Raw genomic sequence first — 25,882 nt, forward strand, 5'->3', positions numbered from 1 at the left:
CTGCAACAAGAGAAGCCACTGCAATAAGAAGTCTGCGTACCACATCGAAGAGTAGCCCCCACTCACCACAACTAGAGAAAGTCCTCACAGCAACAAAGACCCAGCACAGCCAAAAATAAGTAAATAAATAAAAATATTTTTTAAGAGAAAAAATACGCTGGAAGGATACATCTAGTACTAATGAAAGTGGTTACTAATGCAGAACTAAGGGTGGACAGGCTTATGGTACGCACAGATTTAATTCTGAACCATGTATTAACTATTCAAAAAATAAAGAGTCTGAAACGTTTTTAAAAACCTTTACAAAGTCTATCTAAAGATGATCCAAAATTTCACTACACATTTATAATTGCTCAGTTACATACAGCCTTTTAAATCTTGTGACACTGAGCCTATTCATTTAGTCATTTGTTTACAATTCTTTACTACTGAGGTAGTCCCAGAATTACCTTAAGATGGCAAACATACTGGTCAAAAGCAACTCAGCAGCACCTGGATTCATTACCTGTTTACTGTTTTATGTTGAACAAGTCATTTAAACTCTTGCCCATTTTTCCTTCTAAAACAGAAATACTTGTTCCTATGACTTAGGGAGGGCATAAAAATTAGAATGATTCCCAATGTACAGAAGACACTCTTTAAATGTTAACAGATGTGGGACTTCCTGGTGGTCCTGTGGCTAAGACTCCATCCTCCCAATGCAGACAGCCCAAGTTCTATCTCTGTCAGGGAACTAGACCCCACGTGCTGAAACTAGGAGTTTGCAGCCCACAACTCACAACTACGACTTGGAGCAGCCAAATAAAAATAAACAAATAGTTTAAAAAACATTAACAAGTGTTATTCTTAAACAGTTCTTTTTATGGACACATACTGCTTTCATCTATGTAATCGAAACCATAGTGTTTCAAATCAATCCAACAAAAATTTGCAGCGTACTCAAAATCCAGTAAGTTCTTGTTAACAAGTAGTTTCAATGTACTAGAAAGCAGGAAGTGAAAACAAAAAAAAGAAAAGCACAATAATGTAAACATACACAGTGCAAGCCACTGTGAGTGCAGAGAAGCAGTGATATACTGCTCACTTAACGTATCAGTAGAACCAATGACAATCTAACAGGGAAAAAGGTTAGAGAACTGGGTTCTACCAAAATCCTTAAGTGACTTATCTTTCAGGCTCTCAGATCTGGCTGAGTATCAGAATCACCAGCTATATGTTTTAAAAACACAGACTCCACCTCCAGACTACTGAATCACATAGACCAGTGAACGACTGTGAGAATCTGTATCATGATTATTAACTAGGTATTGGAAACACCACAGATCTTACTCACTTACAATTACAGACTACTATTCAGCAGTATGTGAACAGTGAACTTCCTGATGTTCAAGCTGGTTTTAGAAAAGCAGAGGAACCAGAGATCAAATTGCCAACATCCGCTGGATCATGGAAAAAGCAAGAGAATTCCAAAAAAACATCTATTTCTGCTTTATTGACTATGCCAAAGCCTTTGATTGTGTGGATCACAAGAAACTGTGGAAAATTCTGAAAGAGATGAGAATACCAGACCACCTGACCTGCCTCTTGAGAAATCTGTATGCAGGTCAGGAAGCAACAGTTAGAACTGGACATGGAACAACAGACTGGTTCCAAATAGGAAAAGGAGTTTGTCAAGGCTGTATATTGTCACCCTGTCTATTTAAGTTATATGCAGAGTACATCATGAGAAACGCTGGGCTGGAAGAAACACAAGCTGGAATCAAGATTGCCGGGAGAAATATCAATAACCTCAGATATGCAGATGACACCACCCTCATGGCAGAAAGCGAAGAGGAACTCAAAAGCCTCTTGATGAAAGTGAAAGTGGAGAGTGAGAAAGTTGGCTTAAAGCTCAACACTCAGAAAATGAAGATCAAGGCATCCGGTCCCACCACCTCATGGGAAATAGATGGGGAAACAGTGGAAACAGTGTCAGACTTTATTTTTCTGGGCTCCAAAATCACTACAGATGGTGACTGCCGCCATGAAATTAAAAGACGCTTACTCCTTGGAAGAAAAGTTATGACCAACCTAGATAGCATATTGAAAAGCAGAGACATTACTTTGCCAACAAAGGTCCATCTAGTCCAGGCTACGGTTTTTCCAGTGGTCATGTATGGATGTGAGAGTTGGACTGTGAAGAAGGCTGAGCGCCAAAGAATTGCTGCTTTTGAACTGTGGTGTTGGAGAAGACTCTTGAGAGTCCCCTGGACTGCAAGAAGATCCAACCAGTCCATTCTGAAGGAGATCAGCCCTGGGATTTCTTTGGAAGGAATGATGCTGAAGCTGAAACTCCAGTACTTTGACCACCTCATGTGTAGAGCCGACTCATTGGAAAAGACTCTGATGCTGGGAGGGGTTGGGGGCAGGAGAAGGGGACGACAGAGGATGAGATGGCTGGATGGCATCACTGACTCGATGGACCTGAGTCTGAGTGAACTCTGGGAGTTGGTGATTGACAGGGAGGCCTGGCGTGCTGCGATTCATGGGGTCGCAAAGAGTCGGACACGACTGAGCGACTGATCTGATCTGATTTTATCTTCAGATAAAATAAATTTAATCATTGCGTTTGGTAGCTTCACTGGAAGGAAGTAAAGGGAAGGTGATATTATAATTACTTGTTCCTTTAAATTATGTCATTAAAGCACCTTTTAAGATTAATAGGTGTTATAAGTAATGACTACCACTTACTGAACAATTACTCATCAATGACTGGAAACAATGCCCAACACCATTCCATCCCATGAATGTCAAGAGGAGGAGATACAGACAATTCAATTTTTAAAAAGGCAAAAGCTCTGAACAGATACCTCACCAAAGACGACACACAGATGGCAAATTAGGTGCTCAACACCATATGTCATTAGGGGAATTTCAAATTAAAACAAGGTATCACTACACACCTATTAGAATAGCTAAAATTCAAAATACTGACATCAAATGCTGACGAAATATGGAGCAACAAAAGCTGTCCCTCAGTGATGGCTGATATACAAAACAGGTACAGCCACTTTGGAAAACTGTTTGGCAGTTTCTTAGAAAACTAAACATATTCTTACCATACACTGGAGCAATCAAGCTCCTTGCTATATACCTAAATTACGAGTAAATGTTGATGTGCAATTACTCATAATTGCCAAAACTTAGAAGCAACGAAGATGTCCTTCAATAAGGTGAGGAGAGAGATAATCTGTGGTACAAATGTACAACGAAATATCAATTCAGGACTATAAAGATCAGGCCACAAAAAAACAATTAAGGAGGAACCTTAAATGCACACCACCAAGTCAAAGAAGTCCATGTGAAAAAACTACATACTGTATGATTCTGATTATGTGATCTTTTGGAAAAAGCAGAAGTATGGAAGACAGTTAAAAAGAGCACTAGTTGTGATTTCCCTGGCAGTTCAGTGGTTGACACTCCACACTTCTACTGCAGGGGGGCCCAGGTTCGATCCCTGTTTGGGGAACTGGGAGTTGCAAGTCACAACTGTGATTTTGGTTGGTGCAACCAAAACCAAACAACAAAACAACAATAAAAAGAGCAGTATTTGTCATGCATTTGGGTTAGGGAGGAAGGAATAGATGGACTATAGGGGATTTTCTAGCTCAGCTCAGCTCAGCAGCTTAGTCATGTCCGACTCTTTGCGACCCCATGAATCGCAGCACGCCAGGCCTCCTTGTCCATCACCAACTCCCGGAGTTCACTCAGACTCACGTTCATCGAGTCAGTGCTGCCATCCAGCCATCTCATCCTCTGTTGTCCCCTTCTCTTCCTGCCCCCAATCCTTCCCAGCATCAGAGTCTTTTCCAATGAGTCAACTCTACACATGAGGTGGCCAAAGTACTGGAGTTTCAGCTTCAGCATCATTCCCTCCAAAGAAATCCCAAGGCTGATCTCCTTCAGAATGGACTGGTTGGATCTCCTTGCAGTCCAAGGGACTCTCCAACACCACAGTTCAAAAGCATCCATTCTTCGGCGCTCAGCCTTCCTCACAGTCCAACTCTCACATCTATACATAAACACTGGAAAAACCATAGCCTGGACTAGCTGGACCTTTGTTGGCAAAGTAATGTCTCTGCTTTTCAATATACTATCTAGGTTGGACATAACTTTCCTTCCAAGGAGTAAGCGTCTTTTAATTTCATGGCTGCAATCACCATCTGCAGTGATTTTGGAGCCCCAAAAAAATAAAGTCTGACACTGTTTCCCCATCTATTTCCCATGAAGTGATGGGACCGGATGCCATGATCTTCGTTTTCTGAATGTTGAGCTTTAAGCCAACTTTTTCACTCTCCACTTTCACTTTCATCAAGAGGCTTTTGAGTTCCTCTTCACTTTCTGCCATAAGGGTGGTGTCATCTGCATATCTGAGGTTATTGATATTTCTCCCGGCAATCTTGATTCCAGCTTGTGCTTCTTCCAGTCCAGCGTTTCTCATGATGTACTCTGCATAGAAGTTAAATAAGCAGGGTGACAATATACAGCCTTGACAAACTCCTTTTCCTATTTGGAACCAGTCTGTTGTTCCATGTCCAGTTCTAACTGTTGCTTCCTGACCTGCATACAGATTTCTCAAGAGGCAGGTCAGGTGGTCTGGTATTCTCATCTCTTTCAGAATTGTCCACAGTTTATTGTGATCCACACAGTCAAAGGCTTTGGCATAGTCAATAAAGCAGAAATAGATGTTTTTCTGGAACTCTCTTGCTTTTTCCATGATCCAGCGGATATTGGCAATTTGATCTCTGATTCCTCTGCCTTTTCTAGGGCAGTGAAAAATCACTGTTTACCATAAAAATGGATGCATGTGATTATATATTTGTCAAATCCCAAAGAATACACAGGACACAAAGTAAACCCTAATGTAATCTACGGACTTTAGTTGATAATGCTGGGTTCATCAATTTTAACAAATGCACCACACCAGTAAAGCTTCTAATGTTAGAGGTTTTGATGGGCAAGGTGTTATATGGAAACTGTACTTTCAGCTAAATTTTGCTATAAAGCCAAAATTGCCCTAAAAAGTAAAGTCTAAACAAACAAACAAACAAAAGTCTAAACAACTAAACAAAATTGATCTAAAAACTATGAGAGAAAAAAACACAAAAAAAAAAAAAAAACAATTAAAAGGCATTTTTTAAAAAAATGCTTTTTTAATAAGAAAAATATATTTAAAGTTGAAAAAAAGTAAGAGAGGCCCTGGAATCCTCGTGCATTGCTGGTGGGCAAGTAAATGAGGCAGTCACACTGGAAAACATTTTGGCAGGTTCCTCAAAAAAGTTGAACATGACCTAGCAATTCCATTCCTAGGTATATAATAGGAGGACTGAAAACATACATTCACACAAAAACTTGTGCATATATATTAGTAAAAAGTGTAACAGAAACACTCAAATATCCACCAACTGACAGACATAATGTAGTATATCCATGCAATAGAATATTATTCAGCCATAATAAGAAATACTGTACTGTTATCTGCTACACGTGGTTGAACCTTGAAAACATTTCCTTAAGTGAAAGAATCTATTCACAAGCTATATACTGTGATTCCTTTTATATACAGTGTCCAGAATAGGCAAATCCTTGAGATATAAAAACCATTCTTATAGAGACAGAAATTAGTGATTGCCAACGGAAAGGGAAAATTGGGACTAATTGCTAATAGGGACTAACTGCTGAACTGCGTTCATTTGCATGTGATAAAAATGTTTTGAGGTTACAGAGTGATGATGAGGACACAACATAGTCATATACTAAAAACCTCAGAAATGTAGTCAATCTTCTGTATCCACAGGTTCTGCATCCAGTCGATTCAACCAACTGTGCATGGAATATAGTCAGAAAAAAAAAACTTCAGAAAGTTCCAAAAATCAAAATTTAAATTTGCAACTTCAGGCAACTATTTACATTGTATTTACAACTACTTACATTGTATTAGGTATTCTAAGTAATTTAGAAGTAATTTAAAGTTACAGGAAGAATATGCAAATACACTATTTTTTATAAAGGACTTCAGAATCCAGAGATAGAGGGGCAAGGTGGGTGTGGGAGTCCTGGAACCACTCACTTCATAGATACTGTGGGACAAGTGTGAATTATATCGCAAATTCGTTTTTTAAGAACTTAGGGTGGCCCTAATGGATGAATGTTACCAAGTTACTTAACATCAAGAGCTAACATCAGGAAAGATGTTTTGTGCTTTACTGACAGAAGACCTCATCACCAGCTGTGACGTATCCTCATCCTCCAACACCCCACCAAAGAAGAAGAAAATAAGCCAGTTTGGATCAAGCCCCTATATCCAACTAACTGAATTACAGGGGAAAACAAACACGACAATGGAATGTGTTAAACTGTATTAGGGAAGCATGCAGCAAAACACAGATTCTGGGAATCTTTACAGGACCAAAGACTGATTTCTTCAACAGAAAGTAGCAAGGAAAAGGAAGAAAGATGAAGGGGGTGGTTCCAATCACAATGTGTTATTTGGATCCTGATTCAAACAAACTGTTCAAAGACATGTGAAAACTAGTATTCAAACAGCAGGTATTTGATAATATTAAGAAATTACTTATTTTTCTTAATAATTTGGTGATGCAACTACAATTCTCTTTTAAAGTCCTTATCTTTTAGATATATACTGAAATATGCACAGATGAAATTGCATGTTTCTGGGATTTGCTTCCAAATAATTTGGGATAGGGTAGTGGACAGAAGTATAAGTAAAATAAAACTAGTCACGAGTTGTTACTGAGTGATGAGTGACAAGTTTATGGGTGGTCACAGATAACTATATATATGTTTTTTGGTATTTATTTTTCACTATGCTGGGTCTTCACTGATTTGCTTTGGCTTTCTCTAGTGGTGAACGGGGGCACCTCTTCGTTGCCAGCGTCTGGGCTTCTCACTGCGGTGGTTTCTCTTGTTCCAGAGCACGGTCTCCAGGAGCGAGGGCTTCAGTAGTTGTGGTGCACAGGCTCAATTGCTCTGCAGCACGGCTGAATCTTCCCAGACCAGGGATCGAACCCACGTTCGCTGCATTGGCAGGCAGAGTCTTATCCACTGCACCACTAGGGAAGTCCTGATAACTGTTATTTTTGAATTTGTTTAAAACTCTCCATCATCTTTAAAAATTAAAGTAAGAGTATATATAATCCAATCATACTTACAATATAAAGGACAAACTCTTTAAGAGAGGAGCATATATGGAGGAAAAGTGCTAGATTTCTCCAAAGAAATCACGCAGGAGAAACACTCTGAACTAAAACAATGGTAGTAAAGGAATTATAAGCACGGATTAAATCAGGGTTATTTCCTCAGGTCAGTAGCTAGGCTTCAAAGATGTTAAAAGCCAAAAAAATTTGTTTTTTAACTAGAAAAAAGCTCCAAAGCTTTCAGTCTATATGCAAAGGAGACTATTTCCAAAAAATTAACAATCACTAAATTAAAATACATGTATTAGGCTACTGAGACTATCTATATTAAATAGTCCCTTGAATCAATATAGTAAAATTCACACGTCCAGTGAAGATCTTTCCTGCTTCAGAACTTCTTCTAATGCTGCTGTTTTCCTCTGAAATACCTATGGTTAGGTACTCATACTTGAGATCTAAAAGTATCCATATCCCCATAGAGGCTTCACAAAAATTAAATGAGTTATGGGTACATCATACGAAATGCTGGGCTGGATGACTCACAAGCTGGAATCAAGATTGTTGGGAAAAATATCAACAATCTCAGATATACAGATGATATCACTTTAATGGCAGAAAGTGAAGAACTAAAGAGTCTCTTAATGAAAGTGAAAGAGGAGAGTGAAAATTTTGGCTTAAAACTCAACATTCAAAAAATGAAGATCATGGTATCTGGTCATATCATTTCATGGCAAATAGATGGGGAAAAATTGGAAACAGTGACAAATTTCATATTACTGGGCTCCAAAATCAACATGGACAGTGACTGCAGCCACAAAATTAAAAGACTTGCTCCTTGGAAGAAAACCTATGACAAACCTAGACTGTGTATTAAAAAGCAGAGATATCACTCTGCCAACAAAGGTCCATATAGTGAAAGCTTTGGTTTTTCCAGTAGTCATGTATGGATGTGAGAGTTGGACCATAAAGAAGGCTGAACACTGAAGAATTAATGCTTTCCAACTGTGGTACCGGAGAAAACTTGGGAGTCCCTAGGACGGCAAGGAAATCAACCCTGAAATATTCACTGTAAGGACTAATGCTGAAGCTCCGATACTTCAGCCACCTAATACAAACAGCTGACTCACTGGAAAAACCCTAATACTGGGAAAGATTGAGGGCAAGAGGAGAAGCAGGTAACAGAGGATGAAATGGCTGGATGGCATCACTGACTCAACGGACATGAGTTTGAGCAAACCTTGGGAGATAGTGAAGGACACGGAAGCCTGGCGTGCTGCAGTTCATGGGGTTGCAGAGTCGGACACAACTTAGTGAGTGAAAACAAACCACCTATGCATTAACTTAAAATAATTCTTGGCTGGCATATAAAAACTGCTCAATAATTGCTTAGTGAAAGCTCACTATCTACAACGGTTTCCCATTATATTTATTTTCTCAACATCCTGTTAATTTCTGATTTATCACATTTTATTATATCTAGAGTACAATCTCCAACAGCAGCAAGTTCCTTGCTTCATACATCATTATATATCCAGTATATAGCACAAAGTAACACTCAAATATATTCACTGAATAGTCATACTAGAATCAATAAACCCAAAGACTCAACATTTTTAGAAGAACCTACTGATCTCTTTAGCATCTACCAATGGGAAGGATGATAATAAACTAACAAAAACAGGGAATAAAGGAGAATGATCAAGTTAAGTGCGCCTTGGTGGGGGGGAAGAGGCAGGCATTTGAGATGAAATAAATAATGGATGTATTGAATCTGAAGCAGAAAATTTACAGAGAAAGTTAAGAAATATTTTTGAGATATCTGAAAGTCAAAGATACAGTAGTAACTAACAACATGGCTTCCAGAGGCAGCCTGCCTAGGTTTAAATTCCAGCTCTGCTACTCTTAGATTACTTAACCTCTGGGCCCAATAGCCTAGCATCAAACTAAACAAAATAACAACAAGAGAAACCAACTGTGCCCAACTCATTGGGTTTTAGGATTTAAGGACTAAATACTAAAGCACTGGAATAACACTTAGCAAAAGCAAGCAAGCAAGCAAACAAACAAAAAAAATCCACTGTGTATTTCTGTAAAAAGAACCAGAAACCCAGGTAACAATAACTGAAACCAAAGTAGAAGAAACATATGAAGATGATAAGTAGATCAAAAGGAAAATAAGGGATTACAGAGTAGTGGCCAAAGAAAAGGATTTTGAGGAAGAACCGTCAACAGCAGAAAGTGCTGGCTAAGTACTTATGATCTGTGAGAAGGCAGCAAGATTTGGCAATTTGAAGGTCAATCACCGACAGAAAAAAGTGTCCTATTAAGCTCAGTCGGGAGTAATGAGACAATAGAGCAAAAAGATTATACAGGATTAAAAAGTAAATAGAGAAAAAGAATTATATATTAATGGTCCCCAAACTTTTTGTTTCCAAGACTTAAAAAACAGGGAGAATATGACATAAGATTATGGACTTTTAATTCTACCAAATAATTTTTTTTTTTACTGTCACCATTATTTGAAATAGAAAAAGTGCATAACAGCAAGACTTTATGAAGGCTGAAACTCTCAATAAAAAGAGTACTTTAATGAAAAATCTCTATATTATTTTTTTGTAATTTCATAGATTGACAAAAATTTTGTAATAAAAAAGGAACAGGATTTGACTAGACTTGATTTGGATAGACTATCCAAAGGAAACTCTGACAATAATAGATTAGAAGAGAAACACCTACTGCCCCCAATTCAAAAGGAAGAAATCAAGTTATGTCTGAGAGAAATATCTCCTATTAAGATCTTTAAGTGGCAATATCTGTCTAGTTATCACAAATCTGTATGCCAGAGTATGCAAACACAAACGCTAAAAGTTTACATTTGCTAGAGAATTAGTAATTTTAGAAGACAAATACCAGGACTATATTTTCTACCTATCACTTGTGTCATAACTAGACCTACCCATGTCATGGGGGCTTAATAAAACTCTTGAAACATACTGCAGTGGTGCTGTATGTTGTTGTTTAGTTGCTAAGTCACGTGTGACTCTTTGTAACCCCGCGGACAGTTTCCCACTAGGCTCCTCTGTCCATGGGATTTCCCAGGCAAGAATACTGGAGTAAGTTGCTATTTCCTTCTCCAGATGATCTTCCCCACCCAGGGATTGAACCCACGTCTCTATAGTAAATTGTAAGTCAGATTCTATTTCTACAAAAAATACCAAGACAATAAGAGCGGTTTCAAGAGTGGTGAGAAGACCAAAGTCTTTGGATTCAGATGAACCCAGATTCAAATCTGACCTACAATACTTACAGCTAGCAAACAGTTACTTACATTGTTGAAGTGTGTCTCCTAATCTGTAAAACAGGAATGATATCGACCTCATCAGTTTAAAATACTGATGAAAGGGCAATTCCATTCTATATAATATGAACTGGCTGAATCCTAAAAACAGTCCATTTTTTTCAAGTCCTAGGCCAATTCAATCCAAATCTCTGGAAGATGAAACAGAGCCCTGCATATTAGGGGGGTTGGGGCAGGGGGGATTACCAGTGATTGTCAGTAGCACTCTGACTTAGAAATAACTGGAGCCTGTTATATAGAGTGAAGTAAGCCAGAAAAAAAAACACCAATACAGTATACTAAGGCATATATATGGAATTTAGAAAGATGGTAACAATAACCCTGTATACAAGACAGCAAAACAGACACTGATGTACAGAACAGTCTTTTGGACTCTGGGAGAGGGAGAGGGTGGGATGATTTGGGAGAATGGCATTGAAATATGTATAATATCATATATGAAACGAGTTGCCAGTCTAGGTTCGATGCAGGATACTGGATGCTTGGGGCTGGTGCACTGGGACGACCCAGAGAGATGGTATGGGAAGGGAGGAGGGAGGAGGGTTCAGGATGGGGAACACATGTATACCTGTGGCAGATTCATTTTGATATACGGCAAAACAAATACAATATTGTAAAGTTAAATAAAATAAAATTTAAAAAAAAAAGAAAAGAAAAATCACTGTCCTGGAGCCTTATTAACGTAACAAAGTTTTTACCTGAGTCCCAGGTAAGGAACCGTCACAAAAATAAGAGTTTTAAGACATTCTTTGCTTTAGTTCCAATCTTCTAAGAAAGAACTTTATCCAAAATTTCTTTTACAGAAAAGAGAACCATACTGCAAAGTTTTAGTTTAAAAACCTTTCCAAAGCCAGGAAAAATAAAATCCACATTGAAAATTTACATCAAAAGGAGGTATACCTTAGCCTCTTTGTAGTCATTATTGAATAGTTTTAGTACTAAACACTTTAAGTAATGTATAGATGAACAGTATACTCAAGGCTGTATACCAAATGATATGCAAGTTATTTTACTTCTATGTTATCTTTCTTAAATTAAGTCTAAGTTTACAGTTTAAATGTATTCATGCTTCACGTAAACTCTCCCAATACATTTTTCATACATTTTAAAATGGACATCTCACAAGCATTCTTACTAAAGACTTTAGACATGTAAAACAAATTCAATATTCTAAATTAACTATGTAGCCCAATAAAACATAGAGAAATATATAGAACAAAAACACACAATCATGAACATTTTGTTCCAAAAGAATCAGTGTGAAATAATAAAAATTTCTAAAGGGGAAAAAAAAAACAAAGAGTCTAGATAAACACCGAAGAACGTCTTCGAAGTAAGTAAACAAAAAGTTTAAAATGGCTATATCCGAACTAATGTGCCAACAACAGTAGATAGGCTGAAAGCAAGCAAGCAAAACAAATTTTCCTTAAAAGACTTCTGTCGAGAGGAGAATTAGAAGGCAAACCAAAACCTAAGGTAAACAATATAGATCTCAAGTGGCATAGATTTTACTAATTCAGACACAAGTAAGACATTTTGTGAAGCTTACCAATGACTAATACATTTACTAACTTAGAAAGTGTTTAAATTAAACCTTTTCCACAACAGTACAAAGGTTATAAACACTGTATTAGGGACTGGTGAAGTATTATTTAGTGAGCCTAGGCTTCAATGCATTTGTAAATGCAGTTTTCAAAAATAAATGCCTCACACTGAATATTAAGTTTGCACATGGTGTAATACAAAGTTGTTCATCAAGAGAACTTTGTATGTCCCAGATATTTTAAAGCAGAGCACACACAAAAGGAACAACACTTGACATGTTAATATTTTTTAAAAGCCCAATAGTATATCAAAGCACTAAAACACTGAATTGCCAACCTGATAAAGTGAATTCACTTTTTTGGTAAGTGTCAAAATATCTGCTTTTTTACTTTTTAAAAGTTTGACTTTCCCCACTTTGTAGAGACAAAAAGTCGACTGGTTCAATATCAAACTGAAGATGTATGTATTTGTTTGAGGACAACCCTTTTAAGCTAATTCAATCTTCTTTCAACACTACATTTCCCTAATCATTCACCCCAGACATATATGACATGTATATCAGCGAACAATACCACATACACTCTAAATATACAGCAGTCTGAAGAACAGGTGCAGCACTATTTACATGCATGCTTTTTTCCTTCTAAGCCTAAATTTGCTTTGGAAAGTGATTTTAAAATAAACACAAACATGCGAAAGAGGTGAACAATCCTTTTAAATGTAGCTCTTCCGAAATCCAAGACATAAGCCCTTAAACTACCAACATCTTCCAAAAGTTAGGTGAACCAGTATCTCAAAAGTTTCACCTTAAGACCGGGTCCGGCTCAATTATGAAGGTTCCTAAGGATATTTAACTCTGCTTCCCCTGTGCGAGCTGGTAATATGAAACAAAAACGTTTTACTCCAAACTAACATTAAATCTTTTCTCAATCGTTTCCTGAAGACGGCACAGATAGTCTGGTTTGGCTTTTCGTGTGTAAAGACGGGAATTGAGGAGGGGAAGGCCTGCCGAAGAGTACTCTAAAAGTACAGAGCAGCGTTGATGAGTCAGTCACTAAGGACGAACTCAAAGAGAATCGAAGTGAATAAGGCAGCATCCCAGGTAAAAAGGTACTTAAAAGTTGGCGGTAGGAAATGAAAACTTCATCGGTCAGCCGCAAGCCATTGTGAGCGGCAGCAGCCCTGGAAAGAAGCGTGGCTGTCAAAGAGTAAGGGCTCCCAACTCCGGGGGAGGGGGGCAGTCACGCCAAATCGGAAACAGGGGGGTGATTCGGGAAAAGGTGGTAAAATCCCCAACCCAGTCCCTCTCCTCGGGTTCTCCATCTTAAGAGGCATAAACAGGAGCCAGCGCAGTGCCCGACAGCCCCACGCCGGATTCTCCCACAGAGAGAAACTCGGCCCCAAACCCCGAAGGCCCGCGCAGAACGCCTCCGGAGGAGCCCCCGCAGACGCCATACTAAAAGCCAAAATGGCTGCCCCAAGGAAGCCCGCACCGCGCAGCCAGTGAGGTCTGGGTAACAAGCTTCTGCGGGAAAGGGGGAGGGGGGTTCTAGGAAGAGCCGTCTCCACGACTATCGCCCCCCGAGCCGCACAGGTAGGTTCCTCTCGGTCTCCCAAGGCCTCGAGTTCCGAATGAGGGGAGTCCCGGCCCCACCCCCCCACCCCCGGCCGGGAACCCAGCCGCCGCAGCCGTCCCGCATACCGACCCCAGCGAGGTACCTGTAGTTCGGCCCGCTCCACCTCCCAGTGCGCCCGCTCCATCTCGAACCGAGCCCACTCGTGCTGGATGTAGTGCAGGATCCCTGGGATAGTGTATTGCTGCGGCCGGGACAGCTCGGGGCCTGCCGCGGGACCCGCTCCCTCGGTGGCCGGAGGACCCCCGCCGCCCGCCGCTCCATTCCCCCCTGGCGAAAGGCTCATGTTCCCCCCGGGTCCTTGCTGCTGCCGTGGAGGGGACGCCATCGCCGGGCCGCCACCACCGCCTCCGGCGAGCTCGTCCATTGTGTGTGGGGCCCCGGCCGGGGTGCAGGGCGAGACGCCGACGGCTGGGGGAAGGGCCGGAGAGGGTGGCCCCGCGCTAGCGGCGGGGCGGAGGCCGGCAGAGAGAGGGGCAGGGAGGGGGTCGTTGCTGTATGCCTGCCGTGGGTCAGAGCAGGGAGCTGCCGGCCGCCGCCATTACAGTCCCTCCTCCATCTGCCCGTCTCACTCACTCACTTTAGGGGAAGGGGGGGCCGCGACGGGAGTGGGAAGCGGGGGCAGGGTTGGGAAGGGGATAGACGTAGGGCCGCCGCTCCCGCGCAGCATGCTGGGTAGAGAACGCCGATGCCGCCGCTCGCCTACTAGCCAAATAGAGTCCGGCCTCACCCTACGCAGGCGTACTGAGGACGCAGTCGGCCTGCCGTTAGAGGCGGAGAAAGAGCTTGGCCCCGCCCCTAGGCCAGCCCCCAGGCTCGCCGGAGGTGTCTGGTGGCCGGGACCGGATTGTGGGTCACCGACTCCGACATTTGGGAGGGAGTCGGTTTCTGCCTTCCCAGGAGTGGGTTTCCCTCGTTCAGTCAACCCCCTCAGCGCCGTTTCCCACTCGAGTCTCAGCGGCGCTCCTGCCTTCGGAGTTGGGTTTTAACCTGAGTGGTCCTTCTAGCCGGCCGCAGCCGGTCCCGGATTCTTGACGTTTCTTTTGCATTCCTTGCGTGTTTCTGGCAGTCCCAGAGGATCGGGCCTCTTTCTCTGCTTGTCACCCGCTCTTTCTCTGGTTTCCTAGCACCAGTCAGTTCCTGGGGCTTTGGGAACGTTCTCTTTTGACAAATAGCCCAGATCCTCCAGGAAGTGAAGATTGATTCCCTGTCTCCGGGCTCTGGTTCCAAAGTCTGTGCTCCCAGTCGCAAGTTGCAACATGTACCACTTTGCCTCCCTGGTTTCCAATTCTGGGGTGGGTTGCGTTTGGGGCGTTTGAGAGAGGAGCAGGAGCGATTGTTTTCATTTTTCTCTTGGGAGAAGGGAAGGTGAAAAACTTTAGATCTTGATAATGGGTAGAGGGAGAAAGAAAACTTAAAGGAGGCTGATTAACAGACATTTTAGAAGTGAATGGGCTCACAAATACTGTCATACATAGCAGAATCTTTTTATTTATTTATTTATTTTAATTGGAGGCTAATTACTTTACAATATTGTAGTGGTTTTGCCATACATTGACATGAATCAGCCATGGGTGTACATATGTTCCCCATCCTGAGCCCCCTTCCCACCACCCTCCCCATCCCATCCCTCTGGGTCATCCCAGTTCACCAGCCCCAAGCACCCTGTCTCATGCATTGAACCTGGACTGGTGATCTGTTTCACATATGATAATATACATGTTTCAATGCTATTCTCTCAAATCATCCCACCCTCGCCTTCTCCCACAGAGTCCAAAAGACTGTTCTATACATCTGTGTCTCTTTTGCTGTCTTGCATATAGGGTTGTCGTTGCCATCTTTCTAAATTTAATATATATGCGTTAGTATACTGTATTGGTGTTTTTCTTTCTGGCTTACTTCACTCTGTATAATAGGCTCCAGTTTCATCCACCTCATTAGAATTGATTCAAATGTATTCTTTTTAGTGGCTGAGTAATATTCTATTGTGTATATGTACCAGGGCTTTCTTATCCATTCCTCTGCTGATGGACATCTAGGTTGCTTCCATGTCCAGGCTATTATAAACAGTTCATAGCAGAATCTTTGGATGGAAATCGAAAATAAGAGCATTGTGAAGACAAAATCCTAGATGAGTGGCTAAAAATGTTTTTCTTGGTTGTTTGAGTGAATATAATATACACATAAAAGACAAGGTTAATCTTTTTAAGTACCATAATATGTGTTTTTATGTGCTTAGGTTGCCAGGAAATATCCTTAATGAACTAGTAAGCTTCTAAAAGTTAATGTAGCTAATAATCATTTGGTTAAAAAATAGGACAAAAATATTTAACAATCTAAGAGAAAAGATTCATTAATTACAGCTGTGCCAGGAAATCGCGTATAAAATTCACTGCATTAATTTTTTTTCTTCTCTACCGTCAATAAAATTTTCACGACCATTTAGAGTGTAATTCAGAGAGATAAAGTGATACATCTTGTTTTGTCATGTCTGCTTTACTGCTATTATTGTTTAATGGAAAGCAGATTGGACTTCTTACCCTTGCTGCCATATTTTATTTATATATGAAATAAGGTCTGAGATCACAGTATTAAGAACTATCTCTCCATTTTATAGCAACTAACATACAACCTGCTTATTCAATCTTGTTCTTTTTCAAGGGGCCTCATAGCAGGTAAAAAGTTTACAAACATTATACTGCCTCAAGACCTATTATACACCAAAAGGAATTTGTGAGAAGATGTGGCTGACCTCTCTTACATTGGCATCAAAAAACGAGGAATATACCCACTAACATTTCCTGATTTACATCAAGCTCAAATAAAGACTGGGTTTATATTTTTCCTCCTCACCCACCTTCAAAACAACAAACTTACTTCTATTACCCATCCTGTTAAGTGGCACTGCATTCAAACCTGAGGCCTGGCAGTCCTTCATTCTAGTACCTTCCAATCCCTTTCTCAGTATTATCTTATATCTCTCCCATTATCTTCATACATTGCCTTAATTTAAACCTTTCCACCTCTACTCTTTACCCGCTTTCCGCTACCACTGATGTCTGAGTGATCTTCAAAAGGTAGGTCTGATCCTGTCATTCCCTGGTTACACTGCATTAATGATGACCAAATTTAGAATAAAGCCCAAATTTTAGCATAGCATATAAAAGTCCATCTTATTGCCTAATCTACCATCACATCATCATGGTACCCCATTCTTCTCTCCAGCTAAACTGCACCATTTTGAGTTCTGAAAATGTATTACACTGTTTCATTTCCAAGAATTTAATACATGCTGTACCCAACTGGCTTACCTTCCCGTCTTCCTTCAAAACTCAAATATTTCCTCCTCCAAGAAGCTTATTATTTAGAGACCCTATCTTAGTAATAGTATCCCATGCTGAACTCCTAATACTCACTACATTTATTTATTTTTTATTTTTTAAATTAATTTATTTTAATTGGAAGCTAATTACTTTACAATATTGTGGTGATTTTTGCTATACACTGACGTGAATCAGCCGTGGGTGTACATGTGTCCCCCATCCTGAACATCCCTCCCATCTCCCTCCTCATCCCATTCCTCTGGGTTGTCCCAGTGCACTGGCTTTGAGTGCCCTGTTTCAAGCATGGAAGTTGGACTGGTCATATGTTTTACATATGATAATATACGTGTTTCAATGCTATTCTCTCAAATCATCCCACCCTCGCCTTCTCCCTCAGAGTCCAAAAGTCTGTTCTTTGTATCTGTGTCTCTTTTGAAGTCTTGCATATAGGGTCGTCGTTACCATCTTTCTAAATTCCATATATATATGCATTAATATACTGTATTGATGTTTTTCATTTTTACTTCACTGTGTATAATAGGCTCCAGTTTCATCCACCTGATTAGAACTGATTCAAATGCATTCTTTTAAATAGCTGAGTAATATTCCATTGTGTATATGTACCACAGCTTTCTTATCCATTCGTCTGCCGATGGACATCTAAGTTGCTTCCATGTCCTAGCTATTGTAAACAGTGCTTTGATGAACCTTGGGGTACATGTATCTCTTTCAATTCCGGTTTCCACAGTGTATATGCCCAGCAGTGGGATTACTGGGTCATATGGCAGTTCTATTTCCAGTTTTTTAAGGAATCTCCACACTGTTCTCCATAGTGGCTGTACTAGTTTGCATTCCCATCAACAGTGTAAGAGGGTTCCCTTTTCTCCACACCCTCTCCAGCCTTTATTGTTTGTAGACTTTTTGATAGCAGTCATTCTGACTGGTGTGAGATGGTACCTCATTGTGGTTTTGATTTACATTTCTCTGATAATGAGTGATGTTGAGCATCTTTTCATGTGTTAGCTATCTGTATGTCTTCTTTGGAGAAATGTCTGTTTAGTTCTTTGGCCCATTTTTTGACTAGATCGTTTATTTTTCTGGTATTGAGTTGCATGAGCTGCTTGCATATTTTTGAAATTAATTCTTTGTCAGTTGCTTCATTTGCTATTATTTTCTCCCACTCTGAAGGCTGTCTTTTCACCTTGCTTATAGTTTCCTTCATAGTGCAAAAGCTTTTATGTTTAATTAGATCCCATTTGTTTATTTTTACTTTTATTTCCATTACTCTGGAAGATGGGTCATAGAGGATCTTGCTGTGATTTATGTCACAGAGTGTTTTGCCTATGTTTTCCTCTAGGAGTTTTATAGTTTCTGGTCTTGCATTTAAATTGTTAATCCATTTTGAGTTTATTTTTGTGTATTGTGTTAGAAAGTGTTCTAGTTTTATTATTTTATAGATGGTTGACCAGTTTTCCCAGCACCACTTGTTAAAGAGATTGTCTTTTCTCCATTTTATATTTTTGCCTCTTTTGTCAAAGATAAGGTGTCCATAGGTGCATGGATTTATCTCTGGGCTCTCTAGTTTGTTCCATTGATCTATATTTCTGTCTTTGTGCCAGTACCATACTGTCTTGATGACTGTAGCTTTGTAGTATAGTCTGAAATCAGGCAGGTTGATTCCTCCAGTTCCATTCTTCTTTTTCAAGATTGCTTTGGCTATTTGAAGTTGTTTGTATTTCCATACAAATTGTGAAGGTATTTGTTCTAGTTCTGTGAAAAATACCATTGGTAACTTGATCGGGATTGCATTAAATCTATAGATTGCTTTGGGTAGTATATTCATTTTCACTATATTGATTTTTCCAATCCATGAACATGGTACATTTCTCCATCTATTTGTGTCATCTTTGATTTCTTTCATCAGTGTTTTATAGTTTTCTATATATAGATCTTTTGTGTCTTTAGGTAGATTTATTCCTAAGTATTTTATTCTTTTCATTGCAATGGTGAATGGGATTGTTTCCTTAATTTCTGTTTTCCCATTGTTAGTGTATAGGAATGCAAGCAATTTCTGTATTAATTTTATATCCTGCAACTTTACCATATTCATTGACTATCTCTAGTAATTTTCTGGTGGTATCTTTAGGGTTTTCTTTGTAGAGGATCATGTCATCTGCAAACAGTGAGAGTTTTACTCTTCTTTTCCTATCTGGATTCCTTTTATTCTTTTTCTTCTCTGATTGCTGTGGCTAGAACTTCCAAAAATATGTTGAATAGTAGTGGTGAGAGTGAGCACCCTTGTCTTGTTCCTGACTTTGGGGGAAATACTTTCAATTTTTCGCAATTGAGGATAATGTTTGCTGTGGGTTTATCACATATGGCTTTTATTATGTTGAGGTATGTTCCTTCTATGCCTGCTTTCTGGGGAGTTTTTATCATAAATGGGTGTTGAATTTTGCCAAAGGCTTTCTCTGCATCTATTGAGATAATCATATGGTTTTTATCCTTCAATTTGTTAGTGTACGTTGTATTTAAGTTGTCTATATGTGTATTCCTCAGTAACACTCATACTAAACACTGTGAAAGGAAGACCTGCACATACCAGGTACTATAAATCTTTACTTTTATATATATATATATATATATTTTTTTTTTTTTAATTTCTGAATTGGCTGCTATTTTTTAGATACTCTTGTTAGTCCTTGGTGATCACTGAGAATCAGACAGACATAATCTCTGCTTTCACAGACTTTCCAGTCTAGTTTTAGGTTGTTGATAATGGTACCCTCAGTACCTGGCACAGTGAAATCCCCAATAAATGTTTGACGAATAACGTAAATTCAGACTGGACTTATGTAAATATTTTTTCTTCACCTCAATCATTTTAATCAGTTTTGCTACCATTCTACCAATTGTCTCTTGAGGTTCAATGACCAGAACCGTCCTGAGTACTAGTAGTAAAAGGCACCAAAATCATCTCCTCTTTTGGGAAAATATATTTTACACCATTAAGTAATGCTCAAAATTCTCCAAGCCAGGCTTCAGCAATATGTGAACTGTGAACTTCCTGATGTTCAAGCTGGTTTTAGAAAAGGCAGAGGAACCAGAGATCAAATTGCCAACATCTGCTGGATCATGGAAAAAGCAAGAGAGTTCCAGAAAAACATCTATTTCTGCTTTATTGACTATGCCAAAGCCTTTGACTGTGTGGATCACAAGAAACTGTGGAAAATTCTGAAAGAGGTGGGAATACCAGACCACCTGACCTGCCTCTTGAGAAATCTGTATGCAGGTCAGGAAGCAACAGTTAGAACTGGACATGGAACAACAGACTGGTTCCAAATAGGAAAAGGAGTTCGTCAAGGCTGTATATTGTCACCCTGTCTATTTAAGTTATATGCAGAGTACATCATGAGAAACGCTGGACTGAAAGAAACACAAACTGGAATCAAGATTGCCGGGAGAAATCTCGATAACCTCAGATATGCAGATGACACCAACCTTGTGGCAGAAAGTGAAGAGGAACTAAAAAGCCTCTTGATGAAAGTGAAAGTGGAGAGTGAGAAAGTTGGCTTAAAGCTCAACATTCAGAAAACGAAGATCATGGCATCAGGTCCCACCACTTCATGGGAAATGGATGAGGAAACAGTGGAAACAGTGTCAGACTTTATTTTTCTGGGCTCCAAAAAAACTACAGATGGTGACTGCAGCCATGAAATTAAAAGACGCTTGCTCCTTGGAAGGAAAGTTATGACCAACCTAGATAGCATATTCAAAAGCAGAGACATTACTTTGCCAACAAAGGTTCGTCTAGTCAAGGCTATGGTTTTTCCTGTGGTCATGTGTGGATGTGAGAGTTGGACTGTGAAGAAGGCTGAGCGCTGAAGAATTAATGCTTTTGAACTGTGGTGTTGGAGAAGACTCTTGAGAGTCCCTTGGACTGCAAGGAGATCCAACCAGTCCATTCTGAAGGAGATCAGCCCTGGGATTTCTTTGGAAGGAATGATGCTAAAGCTGAAACTCCAGTACTTTGGCCACCTCATGCGAAGAGTTGACTCATTGGAAAAGACTCTGATGCTGGGAGGGATTGGGAGCAGTAGGAGAAGGGGACGACAGAGGATGAGATGGCTGGATGGCATCACTGACTCGATGGACGTGAGTCTGAGTGAACTCCGGGAGTTGGTGATGGACAGGGAGGCCTGGCATGCTGCGATTCATGGGGTTGCAAAGAGTGGGACAAAACTGAGCGACTGATCTGATCTGATCTGATCTGATTGTGCTTTGTGTACATGACTCCTGTTGACACTGCAGCAAGCTCCTAGAATCTTGGCCTCTGTAGGTAATAAGCTTTCCCAAATTCACCTACAACTCACCTGACTGGAATGTTCTCCCTAAACTGTGGCTGAGTCATTTCCTGTCTTCAGTATCAACCTTTGAAACTTGCTATATGTTGTATCATTTCATCAGTCTTGATCATCCCTCCTCCACTCCCATTGATTCTCCCAGTTTCAGTATACAGCTGCTGATTTTCAAGAATGGCTGCCTATTTATGTCTTTAGTCAATTTTGAATTTTAAGGGTCTTTTTTCCCCACTAGCTAATCTTAGACACCTGTGTGCTTATTACATCTGACCCAAAAGAGATTTGTCATATTAATATTTCATGTGCATATATCAGCAAAAGTATGTTAAGGAATTCTGGCTTTTAAAAAAGTCATAGTGGCTTACACTCACATACCTTCTCCCTAATTACTGCAATACCTGATATACAAAGTATTTTGTCCCTGACTTGGAGAACTGTATAATCTCCTGTAGTTACTGACCTTAACATCCAGTTTCATGCCTTGCTGACTATGTACCTGACATCCCTCTAACAAAGAGCTCAGACTGGTTCACAGTCACTGGTCTAGTCATCTTTTTCCATCATCTGAAAAGATTGTGACAATATTCTTATCTCCATGAAGAGAGAAAGCGGAAATCAGAGTTCTGGGTCACTTCCGCAGCTCTTGGTAGAATAGGAAGTGTTTCTACTCTTAGATCAGTGAGTGTACATGTTTATTTGAAAACAAAAAATAAAGTTTTCTTTCACAGTTCTGCCTCCTCCTGTCTTGTCAGTGGATTCAATATTTACTGTCTCTGGCTCACAAATTATTTGCACTTTTGAAATCACTTTTAAGGTAGTTTGGGGGTGATTCAGTCACTTGGGAAAATTGTATAGTATTTACATCTATAAATATAGACAACAAACTAGTATTAGAACCTAGAGAAAGATCTTTGAGAAAAAAGTTGACATGTGTTCCAAAACCAAAAGAGCAAACTGCAATGCAGAAGTAACAGAAAAGAAGGCAGCTTTGACCTGCACCATGGTTTAACCTGCATAATAAGATCAGATACCTACTTCTCATTAAAGCTGCTGCCTGTGGCTAGGAAAAGTATAAAAATATATGTACAATACTTGAACTATTCAAATAGTGTATTGTGTGGAAAAGAAAAGGCAAAGCATCTTCGCAGATTATAGAAAGATAGGCATCAAAATGAGGAAATTCAGCATGCCATATAAAATTCCAATTCAGGTTCATCCCTGAATTGTCTCCCGGGTAATATGAGTCAGAAGGCAGTAGGCTGTGATAATACTGTATAATAGCTAACTCACAGAGATGTCAAAACTGAAGGGAAAAAAAAGGATTGCCAAGAACCCAGTTCCTCCTAAACGTTGGCTTAAAATGAACGACCAGGTCTATAAACATGAGAACCAAATGACAGGAAAATGTGACAATAGGACATTGCCAAAACTTGCCTCAGTAATAATTTAACAATCTTGGAAATGTGGTGTGTCTCCTGTGGCAGCAGCGGGGAGAAGGTTCAGAAGAATAGTACCAGACACGGACACCTTGCCTGGGCAATCTCTGCTGAAGATAGTGTTTTCTTTGGAAAATATTTTAAATTTGGCAAACATTCACAGAAACTTGTTTTTTTTTTTATAACAACACATTTTAAAAGATGGTAACCTCTAGTTTTGTCTATTAATAGACCAACCTAAAGTACATGACAATTATCCTACAAAAAAAGATTCAAGTATTCCTTTGAGCATATTAAAATAACTCCTCTTCCTCCTTTTGTATTACAGCTTTCAATATAGTAATTGGATATTATAAATTGTATTGTGTGTAGACTTTTTTATTTAACTTTTTAATTTTGGGTTCAGTCATGCAAAAATAGAAAAAAGTCTAATAAAATGCCATTTTCAACAATTAGCAATATTTTGCCATTTGTATTTCACCTATTCCACTTTTTTTTTTCTGAGTGAGAAATTTTTTTGACTATTAGAAAAGTTTAACAAAAAAGTTTACTGTGAAAATATACACTGCTTGATTTTTATATGGTAGTAAGTCCAGCCCTTTAGAGACGGGACATGTGGAAGCAGTTGATTTCCTTGATACACACAACCTCTGTGTGTTATACAGAGTTATACAGTGTTATATATGTGAATTATACTCATTCCAAGGTTTCTAAAAATGATGAGACAAGTTTCTTACATTACTGCCATTCCACTATTGTTCTGTCACCTGCCAGTTGCCATCTCCACACATGCATATATTGCATGATTCATAAAGGAATCAAATCCCCAAAGACTTCTTGGACATGTCCATCACCATTTAATTTCAGTGATAACTTCTTGTCCATAAATTTTTTTCAACTCAAGAGGGTGAGCCTTGCTAATGGTGTATACTCAGCAAGCTCAAAGATACCCTGAAACGGAATTCACGGCCTCCCTCACACTCCTTCCCATGCCCAGCCCTGGGAATGTTTTAAAGTAAATGCCAAGCATCATTTTATTTCATTGGCATATATTTCTCCAAGTATTTTTAACACAGTAGGACCTTTTGTTTTTTTCAACATGCCACAATACCATTATCACATCTTTAAAATTGTGATTCCATTATACAGTCTAATCCCTAGTCTATAGTTTCCCCGTTTTATCTTAAAAAAATTTTTTTTTTAAGTTGGTGGTTTCAAACTAGGATCCAAACAAAACCTACATATTTCCTTTATTTGCTGTATCTTTAGGGTTTTTTTTTTTTTGATTTGTCTTCCTCTCAGCCCCACATCATCGTATCGTTTATTTGTTGAAGGGATGAGATTATTTATCCTGTAGAATTTCCCACATTTGGCTGATTGCATTTTTATTGTATTATTTAGCATATTCCTTTCTCCTCCATATTGTCCATAAGCTGGAAGTTAGGTCTAGAGACTGGGTTTGGTTCAGGTTTTAATATTTGGGGATGAAAGTACTTCTCTATTGGGGCTGCAGTGTACTTTCTGTTGCACCGTAGCAGGCAGCACAGAATGCCCAGTTGTCTCAATTTTACTACTGTAATGTACTAAACTTGATCAGCCTGATCTAGCTATTGTCAGTGTTAGCTGAGCTAGCTAACTGTCTTTTGAAACATTTTATCGTGTTCTACTCCAACGGTTTCTGCTCAGTATGGTGTCTGTCTTTCTATAAAAGAGCTTCCCCTGGATGTTGCTGAGCCTCCAGGATCCTGGATGGGACCTTTCCTTGAACTCATTGGCAAAAGAGGGGCTTCCCTGGTGGCTCAGTGATAGTCTGCCTGCAATGCAGGAGGTATAGGTTTGATCCCTGGGTCAGGAAGATCCCCTGGAAAAAGGAATGCGGCCCACTTCAGTATTCTTTCCTGGGAAATCCCATAGAGAGAGGGGCCTGGCGGGCTACAGTCCATGGGGTTGCAAAGAGTTGGACTTGACTTAGCACTAAACCACCACCACCACCATTGGCAAGAGAGATCCTCCAAGTTCTCAGTGTGGTACTCAGATTCTCTCCTGGGGTTCCCACTTCAAGCAGGGGAGGGGGTCACCCTTCCTTTCAATGGTGACTTGGTACTGGGCTCCTTGGCTATTTTGACTGTTGTTATTGTTTAGTTGCTAAGTTGTGTCTGACTCCTTTGTGACCCCATGGACTTGTAGCCCCACCAGGGTCCTCTGTCCAAGGAAAAAGTGTCCAGGTTTCTCTGTCCAGGCAAAAATACTATAGTGGGTTGCCATTTCCTTGATCTTCCCCACCCAGGAATTGAAACCCCATCTCCTGCATTGGCAGATGGATTCTTTACCACTTAGCCACCTGGGAAGCCTCTTTTGACCCTTAACAAGACCACATTTTCAGACCTCCACTTCTGCCATTAAAATAGCACAGCTGTGGTTTCCTCATTCTAGTGTTAAGAGTAGATAGTGTTCCAGAGCTCCAGGGGATGTTTTTCACTTGGTTTTTGGTAAAGATATTGCTGTACAGGTTTTTCTTTTTTTGCATTCTTCTTGGCTCTTACTGTTTTCTGTGAGAAGATCCTAGGAACTTCCAAAACTGCTCTGCTACTGTTTGCTCTCCCTCACTTCTCTGCACTCTTGGTGTTTCAAAGTTTAAGTTGCCTGCTAGTTGACCTACATTTATTTATCAGATTCCTGCTATTGAAATAGCTCATTTGACTTCTGTTAAAATAACTGTGACTTTTCCAAGTCTTAGATGTGCGATATAAGCCAGTATAAATTTAAGTATGAATATCCACTGGAAACGGTTGGGAGGCTCTCATCTGACAGCTTTAATCTCTTGTTTACATTTTTGGCCAGGAGTATACCATGTTGCTCTACTTTGTTGTGAAATTCAGAAAAGCAAAAAGTGACGCTGGTTAAAGGGCCACCAGGCAGGCCACCTGAAAGGCTCTCTGTTTACCCTGACATCTGATCTGAACAAGAATGATACTAAATTCAAATACATGTCTGCAAACTTATCCTGGACAGCATTTGCGAGGTTTATT

At 39.8% G+C, this 25,882-nt stretch overlaps 2 protein-coding genes across 7 annotated transcripts in view; one reads left to right on the forward strand and one right to left on the reverse strand.

Moving 5' to 3' along the window:
- Nucleotides 1-14,381, reverse strand: part of STRN3 (striatin 3) — a 107,299-nt gene extending 92,918 nt beyond the window's left edge. The window contains exon 1 of one of the 3 annotated variants that reach the window (XM_070358673.1): nt 13,819-14,381. In XM_070358673.1, the coding sequence (XP_070214774.1) occupies nt 13,819-14,100 (282 nt within the window). In that variant the 5' untranslated portion in view covers nt 14,101-14,381. The remainder of the gene's footprint in view (nt 1-13,818) is intronic. The other 2 variants (XM_070358674.1, XM_070358675.1) reach the window with 2 other exon arrangements.
- AP4S1 (adaptor related protein complex 4 subunit sigma 1) overlaps nt 13,465-25,882 on the forward strand; it is a 48,193-nt gene continuing 35,775 nt past the window's right edge. For 2 of the 4 annotated variants that reach the window (XM_070358681.1, XM_070358680.1), the window contains exon 1: nt 13,541-13,693. The gene's annotated coding sequence lies outside the window, so the exon portion shown is untranslated. Of the gene's footprint in view, nt 13,694-25,882 lie in introns of all 4 variants that reach the window. The other 2 variants (XM_070358682.1, XM_070358679.1) reach the window with 2 other exon arrangements.

Source organism: Bos mutus, chromosome 21, assembly GCF_027580195.1.
Source record: "Bos mutus isolate GX-2022 chromosome 21, NWIPB_WYAK_1.1, whole genome shotgun sequence".
Lineage (NCBI taxonomy): Eukaryota > Metazoa > Chordata > Mammalia > Artiodactyla > Bovidae > Bos > Bos mutus.